General features: G+C 46.8%; 1 protein-coding gene and 1 long non-coding RNA gene across 4 annotated transcripts in view; one reads left to right on the top strand and one right to left on the bottom strand.

Moving 5' to 3' along the window:
- Positions 1 to 9702, top strand: part of GNA15 (G protein subunit alpha 15) — a 190058-nt gene extending 180356 nt beyond the window's left edge. For both annotated transcript variants that reach the window (XM_063914452.1, XM_063914451.1), the window contains exon 8: positions 8916 to 9702. In XM_063914452.1, the coding sequence (XP_063770522.1) occupies positions 8916 to 9145 (230 nt within the window). In that variant the 3' untranslated portion in view covers positions 9146 to 9702. The remainder of the gene's footprint in view (positions 1 to 8915) is intronic.
- The window catches only part of LOC134903249 (uncharacterized), a 199438-nt gene that overhangs the window by 110640 nt on the left and 76785 nt on the right, over positions 1 to 12013 (bottom strand). The gene's annotated exons all lie outside the window — the stretch shown is intronic.

Genomic DNA, 12013 nt, shown 5'->3' with positions numbered 1-12013 from the left:
TGTGATCTTGCGAGACTAGCGAGATCTCGCACTGGAGCCGGCCGGGGGAGAGACATAGCGCATCAGTGCTAGGCTGATGCGCTATGGGTGCTTACAGGCATTGCCGGAGGGGGGAGTTTCCACATCTCGGGGCTGGGACTTCCCGCTTTGCAGCGAAAAGAGTGATATCAGCACGATATCATTTACCCCTGTATCTCTACATTATGGTACATGGCTTAGATTTTTGTTCTCCTTTTTTCCATGCTTTGTTTTAATGTCTGATTTTTTGCATGCTATTATGTATTAAAATATCTCCATTGTCTCTGGGTTGCTCCTATACCCCCCCTATTCTGCCCCTTAGAGCCTTTATATCGCTGTTGATTTTGACATGTTGATATGTTTTTGTTCTTTATTATTATATGTTACGTTTGTTATTTACTATTTGTTTTCTCATAGCCGGTATTGGCTGTGTTTTCAAAACTACTAATAAAAATGTACAGGATAAATAAAAAATAAAAAATAAGAATTTACTCACCGGTAATTCTATTTCTCGTAGTCGATGCTGGGAACTCCGTAAGGACCATGGGGAATAGACGGGCTCTGCAGGAGACTGGGCACTCTAAAAGAAAGATTAGGTACTATCTGGTGTGCACTGGCTCCTCCCTCTATGCCCCTCCTCCAGACCTCAGTTAAGGAAACTGTGCCCGGAAGAGCTGACACAACAAGGAAAGGATTTGGAATCCAGGGTAAGACTCATACCAGCCACACCAATCACACCGTACAACTTGTGATAACCATACCCAGTTAACAATATGAACAACAACTGAGCCTCAGTAACAGATGGCTCATAACAATAACCCTTTAGTTAAGCAATAACTATATACATGTATTGCAGAGAGTTCGCACTTGGGACGGGCGCCCAGCATCCACTACGGACTACGAGAAATAGAATTACCGGTGAGTAAATTCTTATTTTCTCTGACGTCCTAGTGGATGCTGGGAACTCCGTAAGGACCATGGGGATTATACCAAAGCTCCCAAACGGGCGGGAGAGTGCGGATGACTCTGCAGCACCGCATGAGCAGACTCAAGGTCCTCCTCAGCCAGGGTATCAAACTTGTAGAACTTAGCAAACTTGTTTGACCCCGACCAAGTAGCAGCTCGGCAAAGCTGTAAAGCCGAGACCCCTCGGGCAGCCGCCCAAGAAGAGCCCACCTTCCTTGTGGAATGGGCTTTCACCATTTTGGATGCGGCAATCCAGCCGCAGAGTGAACCAGCTGAATCGTGCTATAGATCCAGCGAACAATAGTCTGCTTCAAAGCAGGAGCGCCAACCTTGTTGGCTGCATACAGAATAAACAGCGAGTCAGACTTTCTGACTCCCGCCTTTCTGGAAACATAAATTTTCAAAGCCCGGACTACGTTCAGCAACTTGGAATCCTCCAAGTCCCTGGTAGCCGCAGGCACCACAATAGGCTGGTTCAAATAAAACGATGATACCACCCAAGGAAGAAATTGGGGACGAGTCCTCAATTCTGCCCTGTCCATATGGAAGATCAGATAAGGGTTTTTACAAGACAAAACCGCCAATCCTGACACACGCCTAGCCGAAGCTAAGGCCAATAGCATGACCACTTTCCACGTGAGATATTTTAGCTCCATGGTCTTAAGTGGCTCAAACCAGTGGGATTTCAGGAAATCCAACACAACGTTAAGATCCCAAGGTGCCACCAGTGGCACAAAAGGAGGCTGAATATGCAGGACCCCCAGAACAATGTCTGAACTTCAGGCAGTGAAGCCAGTTCATTTTTAGAGAAAATGTATAGGGCCGAAATCTTGACCTTTATGGATCCTAATTTTAGGCCCATAGTCACTCCTGACTGTAGGAAGTGCAGGAATCGACCCCGCTGGAATTCCTCAGTAGGGCCTTCCCGGCCTCACACCAAGCAACCTATTTTCGCCATATACAGTGAAAAAGTCTTGCTGTCACGTCTTTCCTAGCCTTTATCAGCGTAGGAATAACTGCATCCGGAATGCCTTTTTCCGCTAGGATCCGGCGTTCAACCGCCATGCCGTCAAATGCAGCCGCTGTAAATTTTGGAACAGACAGGGCCCCTGTTGCAACATGTCCTGTCTGAGAGGCAGAAGCCCTGAGTCCTCAGAGAGCATTTCCTGCAGCTCCGGGTACCGAGACCATCTTGGCCAATTCGGAGCAAAGAATATTGTTTTCACTCCTCCTTTTATTACAATTCTCAGCCCTTGGGTATGAGAGGAAGAGGAGGGAATACAGAGACCGACTGGAACACCCACGGTGTTACTAGTGCGACCACAGCTATCACCTGAGGGTCCCTTGACCCGGCGTAAAACCTTTTTTAGCTTTTTATTGAGGTGGGACGCCATCTAGTCCACCTTAGGCAGTTCCCATCAATTTGCAAACTGCGTGAAAACTTCCTGATGAAGTCCCCACTTTCCCGGGTGGAGGTCGTGCCTGCTGAGGAAGTCTGCTTCCCAGATGTCCACTCCCGGAACGAACACTGCTGACAGTGCGCTTACTTGATTCTCCGCCCAGCGAAGAATTCTGGTGACTTCTACCCTCGCCACCCTGCTCCTTGTGCCGCCTTGGCGGTTTACATGAACCCCTGCGGTCTGACTGGATCAGAACCGGTTGGTCGCGAAGCAGGATCTCCACTTGACTTAGGGCGTTGTATATGGCCCTTAGTTTCAGGATATTGATGTGAAGGCAAGTCAGTTGACTTGACCACAGACCTTGGAAATTTCTTCCCTGTGTAACTGCCCCCCCACCCTCGGAGGCTTGCATCCGTGGTCACCAGGATCCAGTCCTGAATAAAGAATCTGCGGCCCTCGAGAAGGTGAGCACTCTGCAGCCACCACAGGAGAGACACCCTGGCCCTGGTGGATAGGGTGATTAACCGATGCATCTGAAGAGGTGATCCGGACCACTTGTCCAGTAAGTCCCATTGGAAGGTCCTCGCATGGAACCTGCCTAAGGGGATGGCCTCGTATGATGCCACCATCCTTCCCAGGACTCGAGTGCAGTAATGCACTGACACCTGTTTTGGTTTTAATAGATTCCTGACCAGTGTCATGAGCTCCTGAGCTCTCTCTATCGGGAGATAACCCTTTTCTGGTCTGTGTCTAGGATCGTGCCTAGGAGAGGCAGATGAGCTGTAGGAAACAACTGCGACTTTGGAATATATAGAATTCAGCCGTGTTGCCGTTACACTTCCAGAGAAAGTGATATGCTGTTCAGCAACTGCTCTCTTGATCTCGCTTTTATGAGGCGATCGTCCAAGTACGTGATAATAGTGACACCTTGCTTCCGCAGGAGCACAATCATATCCGCCATTACCATGGTGAATATTCCAAACGGCAACATCTGAAATTGGTAATGACAATCCCGTACCGCAATTCTGAGGTACGCCTAATGAGGTGGATAAATGGGGACCTGAAGGTATGCATCCCTTAAGTCCCGATTCACAATAAAGTCTCCCCCTTTTTAGGCTTGCACTGACCGCTCTTAGCGATTCCATCTTGAACTTGAACCTTCTCAGGTATATGTTCAGGGATTTTTAATTCAATATGGGTCTGACCGAACCGTCTGGTTTCGGGATTACAACATGGTCTAATAATAACACCCTCTTGTTGAAGGAGGGGACCCTTGACCACCACCTGTTAAAGATACAATTTGTGAATTGCCGATAACACTGGCTCCCTCTCTTGGGGGGAAGCCCGCAGGGCCGTCGGTGAGGGGGCATCTTCTCACAGTCCAGCTTGTATCCCTGAGACACAATATCTATTGCCCAGGGATCGAACAGGGAGAGAACCCACTTGTGGCTGAACTTACGAAGGCGTGTCCCCACCGGGCCTAGCTCCGCCTGTGGAGCCCCAACGACATTGGTGGATTTTTGTAGGGGCCGGGGAGGACTTCTGTTCTTGGGAACTAGCTGCCCGGCTCTGACAAGAAAGGACGCCCCTCAGACTTTCTTGTTTCTTTATACGAAAGGCTGCATTTAATAATGTCGTGCTTTCTTAGGCTGTGCAGGAATATAAGGCAAACTAGCAGAATTACCAGCTATAGCTGTGGAGATCAGGCCCGAGAACCCTTCTCCACACAATCCTCAGCCTTCCATATGCCTCTTAAGTCGGCATCATCTGTCCAATGCATATTCTACAGGACACGTCAAGCAGAGATCGACATAACTTTGACTCTAGGGCCCAGTATACTCATGTCTCTTTGGGCATGCTTTATAACTATATATCTATCACTTAAGACAGCATCTTTAATATATTTATATTGCATACTAGGGTCTCATCTCTGCTGATAAGGTACCTGTCCACGCTGCCACAGCGCTATAAACCCATGCCGACACAATCGCCGGTCTGGGTAGTATACTAGAATGTGCACGCTATCTGCAGGATCCCTGAGAATAGCAAGTGCTACCGTCTGTGCAAACAGGACACCCCAGGGGAAGATTCTCAACATATCCTGGCCCTAGTGGGGAAAGGATACAGCCTGAGAATTCTCTTGTGGGAAGCTGCCGTCTCTTGTCTGGAGATTCCCGCTCTTTTTTCCTCATGAGAGGAGGGAAATTTACCTCAGCATTCTTCCCCTTAAACGTGTACTCTCGTGTCAGGGACTGATGAGTCATCAGTGATATGCAAATCATCTATTATTTCAATAATCATATATTGAATACCTTATAGCCATCTTGGCTGTAACTTTGCATTATCGTAGTCGACAGTGGAGTTAAACTCCACGTCGATACCAGTGTTTGTTATTATGGATAGTGAGCATTGAGAGACTCTGAAGGTCTCTGTGACATAGGGACAGACATGGGTAGATTTCCTGTCTGTTCCCTAACCTTTTGTGCAATAAATTCACCTTAGCACTTACACATATCCAAACAGGTGTCGGCGTTGTCGACGGAGACACCCTCTCACACACATATCCGCTCTATCACCTCCTTAGAGGAGCCTTTTACCTCAGACATGTCGACACACGCGTACCGACACACCACACACACAGGGGATGCTCTATTTGAGGACAGTTCCCCCACAAGGCCCTTTGGAGAGAGAGTATGCCAGCACACACCCCAGCGCTATATAACCCAGGGATTACACTACAACTCAGTGTTTACCCAGTAGCTGCTGTAAATACAAATTTTTTGCCTAAATTTATGTGCCCCCCCCCCCCTCTCTTTTCACCCTTTGTGTACCAGGATACTGCCGGGGAGAGCCTGGGGAGCTTCCTTCCAGCGGAGCTGTGAAGAGAAAATGGCGCTGGTGTGCTGAGGAAGAAGGCCCGGCCCCCTCAGCGGCGGGCTTCTGTCCTGTTTCTGACTAAAAATGGCGGGGGTTTTACACATATACAGTTTTCCAGACTGTATTATGTGTATATAATATATTGCCAAAAAGTATACTTATTGCTGCCCAGGGCGCCCCCCCCCCCCAGCGCCCTGCACCCTACAGTGACCGGAGTGTGTGGTGTGCAGTGGGAGCAATGGCGCACAGCTGCAGTGCTGTGCGCTACCTTAATGAAGACCGGAGTCTTCTGCCGCCGATTTTATCTTCTTCTTCAGTCTTCTGGCTCTGCAAGGGGGACGGCGGCGCGGCTCTGGGAACGGACGATCGAGGTCAGGCCCTGTGTTCGAACCCTCTGGAGCTAATGGTGTCCAGTAGCCTAAGAAGCACAAGCTAGCTGCACGCAGGTAGGTTTGCTTCTCTCCCCTCAGTCCCACGTAGCAGTGAGTCTGTTGCCAGCAGATCTCACTGAAAATAAAAAACCTAACAAATACTTTCTTTCTAGCAAGCTCAGGAGAGCCCACTAGGTGCATCCAGCTCTGGCCGGGCACAGATTCTAACTGAGGTCTGGAGGAGGGGCATAGAGGGAGGAGCCAGTGCACACCAGATAGTACCTAATCTTTCTTTTAGAGTGCCCAGTCTCCTGCGGAGCCCGTCTATTCCCCATGGTCCTTACGGAGTTCCCAGCATCCACTAGGACGTCAGTGAAAAAATAGGATACTATGTAGAGCCCCATTGCTCTTTTATTATGATGCGCAGAGGTTAAAGTGAGCTGGAGCGGGGTGGAACTGTGTTCCTTCAGTTGCATTTGGAGACGGAATGCAGTTCCTCCTCCTCTGGCTCACCTAATCTAGGGAACTGCCGGGCGCCCGCTGAGACTGTGTTACCTTACCAGCGGGCGCCGACTCCTTCCCCTCAGTTGCAGCCGGAAGCTGGAGCTCACTACTGAGCTCTGGCTTCCGGCTCAGGCAGTGTGTGGCTGTGCGCTATGGGAGAGACGTCATGAGATCTCTCCCATAGTTCCGAGGAGCAGGCCCCAGATGGAGTCTGTGGTCCAGAGCAGGAGCGGGGCTGGTGAGTATTGTGTTAGATTTTATTTTTTTGGGGTGTGTGCGTAAGTGCTACTAGAGGGGAAAACTGGGGGCATATCTACGGGAGTGGGGGAAAACCAACTGGGGTCATAACTACTGGGGCAAACCAACTGGGGGCATTACTACTGGGGTTGCTACTAATGAGAGCATTGCATAGGGGGTGCTGGGGACATAAGGGGCACTACTACTGGGAACACTGTATGAGGGGCACCAATACTATGGGCTCTACATAAGGGGCACTTCAACTGTGGGCACTACCACTACAGTGGGTATTGCATAAGGGGCACTACTGCTGTGGGCATTATGTGTATTTGGGGTACTACTACTGTGGGCTCTGTGTATAAGGGGCACTAATGTGTGCCATAGCATGAATAAGGGACACTACTATGTGGTGTAATGTGAATAAGATTGTGCTACTGTGTGGTGTAATTTGAATTGGGGATACTATTGGGTGACCACGCCCCTTTTCACGGCCATGCCCCTTTTTTGTGCTCCCTTTATTTCACAAGCCGGGGGTGGGGGGGCACCGCCTCTCTAGGACCACTTTAAGCACTGATGCTGCGTTTAGGTATTACTGTACATGTAACGTAGCTCTTCACACAAAATGTAGCAAAGCTGACCTCCAGTCACCTCTGCATACTCGTACTCCAGCCTGACTCCTGCTCTGACCATATCCCTGATAAATGGACGGTCAGCCTGACTCCTGCTCTGACCATTCTCCTGACGGGCAGACGATCAGCCTGACTTATGCTCTGACCATTCCCCTGATGGACGGCCGATCAGCCTGATTCCTGCTCTGACCATTCCCCTGACAGACAGTCCGCCTGACTTATACTCTGACCATTCCCCTGACGGACGGTCTGCCTGACTTATGCTCTGACCATTCCCCTGAAGGATGGCCGATCAGCATGGTTTCTGCTCTGACCATTCCTTGAAAGCATATATGGAGGAAAGAGTGCCAATGCACCTTATAGTATAATTCCCTTGGGGTATATTTGCCTTGAAGAACCATCATTTAGAAAGTATAGCTTGCATAGATAAACACTGAACTACAACATAAAACCCTCCCAACTAACCCAATTTAGTCATCACTCTGTTTCCGAAAAAGCAGCTAGAACAGCAAAAATGCTACGTATCTGTCCAAACCACTACAGGGGGGTACACACAGAGAGATCCGTGCTCAAATTCTAAGCAATCTGACTAGATTAGGGTTACCAACTCATCCCTTTAATTCTGGACATATATGAATTACACAGGTTCTGTGGCTGATTAAAACAAGGTGAAATGGAGTCTGGAAGTCAGCCAGCCACAGAACCTGTGTAACTAATATGTGTCCAGAATTAAAGTCCAGTGTATATCGCTGGCTCTAGATTTGGCATGCATGCATGCATGCATGCGTCTCAAATCTAGTGAGATCACTCATTTCACAGCTGGGTACTGAGTGGGGGGAGCGATGTGTGCTGAACGGTCTGTGCTACATCACTCAGCACACTTCTCCCCGTGTGTACGGGGTTTTACACTTTAGGACTAATCTTTTAATTACTTTAATCCTTTTACGTTTTTCTCCTGAAATACTACTCCGTTTAGTCTCCATTATGTATCAAAGACTAAAGGGGGTACACACGAAGAGATCCGTGCTTAAATTCTAAGCAGTCTGACTAGATTGCTTAGAAATTAAGCACGGATCTCTCCGTGTGTAGGGTGCCGGTGACAGCGATGCATGGTCCTGCGCATCGCTATTGCCGGCTCTAGATTTGGCATGCATACCAAATCTAATGAGATTGCTCATTTCTCCGCTGGGTGAAATGAGCGCCCCCTCGCTCAGCACACATCGCGCTGTGCTGAGCGGGGGAGAGATGTGTGCCGAGCGGTCACTGATAGATCACTCAGCACACATTCTCTCCCCTGTGTGTACGGGGCTTAATTCTGCTTTATTGTGGAATTTTGAAAGGCTACCACCAACAATTTCCTATCTGAATTCTGGGATGGTCTCCACTGTGGTGTGATTGATGCATGAGAAAAACACAATAATACCCTCTGTTGGTCACACGTCTGCACTCGTTGTAAGCCTGAAACAGTACAATATTGAGACCAGCCCGAACAGAAGTCAACTTGTATAGTCACACAAGGGCAGGAACAGTGCCCACACAAAGCCCGTAGTATAAGTATAGAAGTGAGAACTTTGAGGGACATTTACTAAGCAGTGATAAGAGCAGAGAAGTGAGCCAGTGGAGAAGTTGCCCATGGCAACCAATCAGCACTGAAGTAATATCTATAATTTGCATACAATAAAATAATACAGAGCTGCTGATTAGTTGATGGGGCAATTTCTCCACTGGCTCACTTCTCCGCTCTTATCACTGCTTAGTAAATGTCCCCCTTTATTTTATGCGCATAAAACTTCCAGGTGCAAATCTTTAAATCTTGTCATTGTCCCTGGGACATCTGGTTAAATATGAAGATGTTGGGAGGGTATCTATAATGTAATGCTTGTGCAAATTGAATAATTTGTGCTTTTTCCTAGGTCCCCGCCATGATGCTGAAGCTGCTACAAAATATATAATGAGATACTATGAAGAGATCTTTCTTAAAACAAAAATACTTGATGTATTTGGAAAGGTGAAGAAGGATGGAGCCCGCACACTTTACATCCATGAAACCTGTGCCACAGATACACAAAACATCCGCAAAGTGTTTAATGATACAAAGGAAGCAGTGCTCAGGAAGTATCTTATAGAGTTTGGAATTGTATGACAGATACTTCTGGACTCCTTTGGGATCTGACGGGTCATATACTGTACCAAGGAAACATTGAAAGTGCTGGTTTTTACGTCATTCCATCTGTTTTTAGGTTTTACAGTTAATAATGTGACTAAGATGTGTCCTTGTGAACAAAGTTGACATTGTTTCCAAATTGTTCACAGAATTGCAGAAGTAACCCGGGGCAATTGGCTAACTGAAAGGAGGTTTTGGTAGTCAGTGATTATTCCTCACATGGAACGTGGGAGCAAGCCAAACAAGCACATTTCATAGTCTGATATTTAAATGAGGAAAAAGGGGAACTGATTAAGGATACATCTATTCTTATACTAGAAATTGGATCAATGCTGCATTGCTGGGCCCACAGCAAACATTTGGTTGAGGTTCTCTGTAATGCCCATCCATCTTCCTGAGACTCCCGCTCTGCTTTCCTGATCATGCACATGGCCTCTCTTACTTCTGAGGCCCATAGCCGCAGCTGACCATACAACTTTGGTAGTGCCACACCTGGTGCATACTAATGGGTAATGAAGAATTTTTGTGACAATTGATTAAGTACTGCGTTGTCCTCACTTCTATGCACAGGAGGTAAATGGTGCAACTGTTTAAAAAAAAAACTATTTATAAAGGGTGCAGTGTGTGCAGTGCACACGGGCTCCAGGGGGGCCCACACAGCACATCCTGCACCCATTAATTTAAATACATACCCTCCAGTGTCTCAAGGCGCAGCAGCAGCGCTGCCGAAATCACTGGGAAAATGGTGCATGTGCAGTAGGAAAATCACTGGGAAAATGGCCGCCATGCCATTTTCCCGGTGATCTGCACATGCGTTCTAGGCTCTGGGACAGCACTAGGGTCCCTAGTGCCCAGGGCTGTACAGCGCTGCCGGCTAGAGAGGAGCGGGCACAGACAGATCCTGCACACGGGCCTCCTCCTCTCTAGAAACGCCCCTGTGCATTTGTGTATTATAAATGTATGGACGAAAATTGATGATCTCTAGCGCTGGACCTATAACCACCTTAGTTTCACGTGATATATGGCTAAAACCTAGGGGCATATGTAATAGGGTCCGAGTTTGCTGCAGGTGCGGGATGCCGGCCGACATCTGATGTTTTTTTTAAAGTGGCAATCATTTACAAGGCATGGTTGTGTCTTGTAAATGATTGTTGCACTTCCAGCAAACTCAGACCCTATTACATAGACCGCCCCTGCCCTGAAAATCCACAAACCCAATAAGAATCAGTTTTTTTTATTGTTCACAATTGATATATAATTTGTTTTTAGCCTTGTATTTACTACTTTAGAAATATTCTTTTATTTTATACCTGAGAGTGATTATGACACCTCAGATGTAACATTGTTCAAACCTTTTAATAAACTATTATTGACTGAGATCATATTTTCTGATGGTTTAATATATATACTGTACACAGCTCACAAACGAGCAAGAAGTCAAATCATTTCAACATTTAATTTATTATCAACATACAGTAAGAACCCTACATTAGAGGTCCAACTCTTACTGGGCTTGTAGATTCTAGGAGTTAGTCATATGACCCTAAGTGAATCTAATTGAGGTGGTTATAGGTCTAGCGCAGGCGATAATCCATTTTCTTCCATATACTTTCAGGAACTTCAGGCTGCTGCATAGATCACCATATAAATTACTGGAACCCATTTGGCTCCGGCAAGTACAATCATGTACTATTGTAAAGTAATCAAATCTGTTTAAATTCACAATACTCTTATTATACATTAGAAGGGACAGCTAGACATAAATGTAATAGTTAACTTCTACAATATTATACAATATATAGATAGTGAACCACATTTATGAACCACACTTGGGGCCATATGTAATGACTTTTTTTTTAAAGGGGCAATAACTTACAAGGCATTTGCATTCTCAGTGATTGCCCCTTTAAAAAAAAAACCCTGAGATCAGCCGGTATCTTGCACCTTCGGTGATCTCAGGCATCATTACATCTGGGGCTTGATGATGTGCACCACAAATTGCTTAGAGGCCTATTTACCAAAGTCAATTTACAGGGTATACCCCGAGAACACCACTTTTGTGGGATATATGCACAAATTTATAGTATTCCCTGGTTGTATTTAGGGGGACTGCAGCAGAGCTCTCCAATCCCCAGTTTGCTATTGCAATAGCAGTACTGGAATGTGAAGTATTCTGGAGCTTGGCCCCGATTTCTAATGACATATTTAGATGGTGTTAGCTATTGTAGCCTATAAGCTACTTACCACAAAGGTACTGTAAAGGTACCACAAATAGCACTGTAAAAAAAATCTCTTAAAATGCCTGCAGCCGAGGAGACAGGAGCTAGAGGTCTAGCTTCTTTCTCCTCCTCAGCAGTGGCCATTTTTGGTGGGGGGGTTTTATGCTGCTATGGACGGAAGCACTTCCGCAGCCCCCAGCACGTCTCAATCCACTGCGGGTGACTAACGATATACTTACTGATGGCCACATCCATCCTCCCAAACTTTAATGGGGCAGCGGCCAGGATGTTCCGGAACGCCATTCCAGTTGACATCATTTTGCAGAACACCTTCAGGAACGGTGAATGGGCCTTACCCTTAGACTTTTCAGTTGTGCATCTATATGGTCCTCCCTGTACACTTCAAGGTGCATGCCTATATTTCAGTCTTTGAAGGCGCCTCCACACAGTAAAAGCTGTGTACTGGTAGGCGACATCTGATGCGTTGTACCCAACTGTTTTTAAACCACTCCTTCCATATATATTAAAATTTCCATCTCCTAAAACACTGCTTAGTTTAGCCTAATCTATGCCATGAATAAATCACAAGTGTAAGGGCACATTGGGGCAGTCATTATTCCATGTGCTA

Source organism: Pseudophryne corroboree, chromosome 1 (genome assembly GCF_028390025.1).
Source record: "Pseudophryne corroboree isolate aPseCor3 chromosome 1, aPseCor3.hap2, whole genome shotgun sequence".
Lineage (NCBI taxonomy): Eukaryota > Metazoa > Chordata > Amphibia > Anura > Myobatrachidae > Pseudophryne > Pseudophryne corroboree.
Note: the sequence above shows the minus strand (reverse complement) of the source record. Positions and strands in the feature narration are given on the sequence as shown.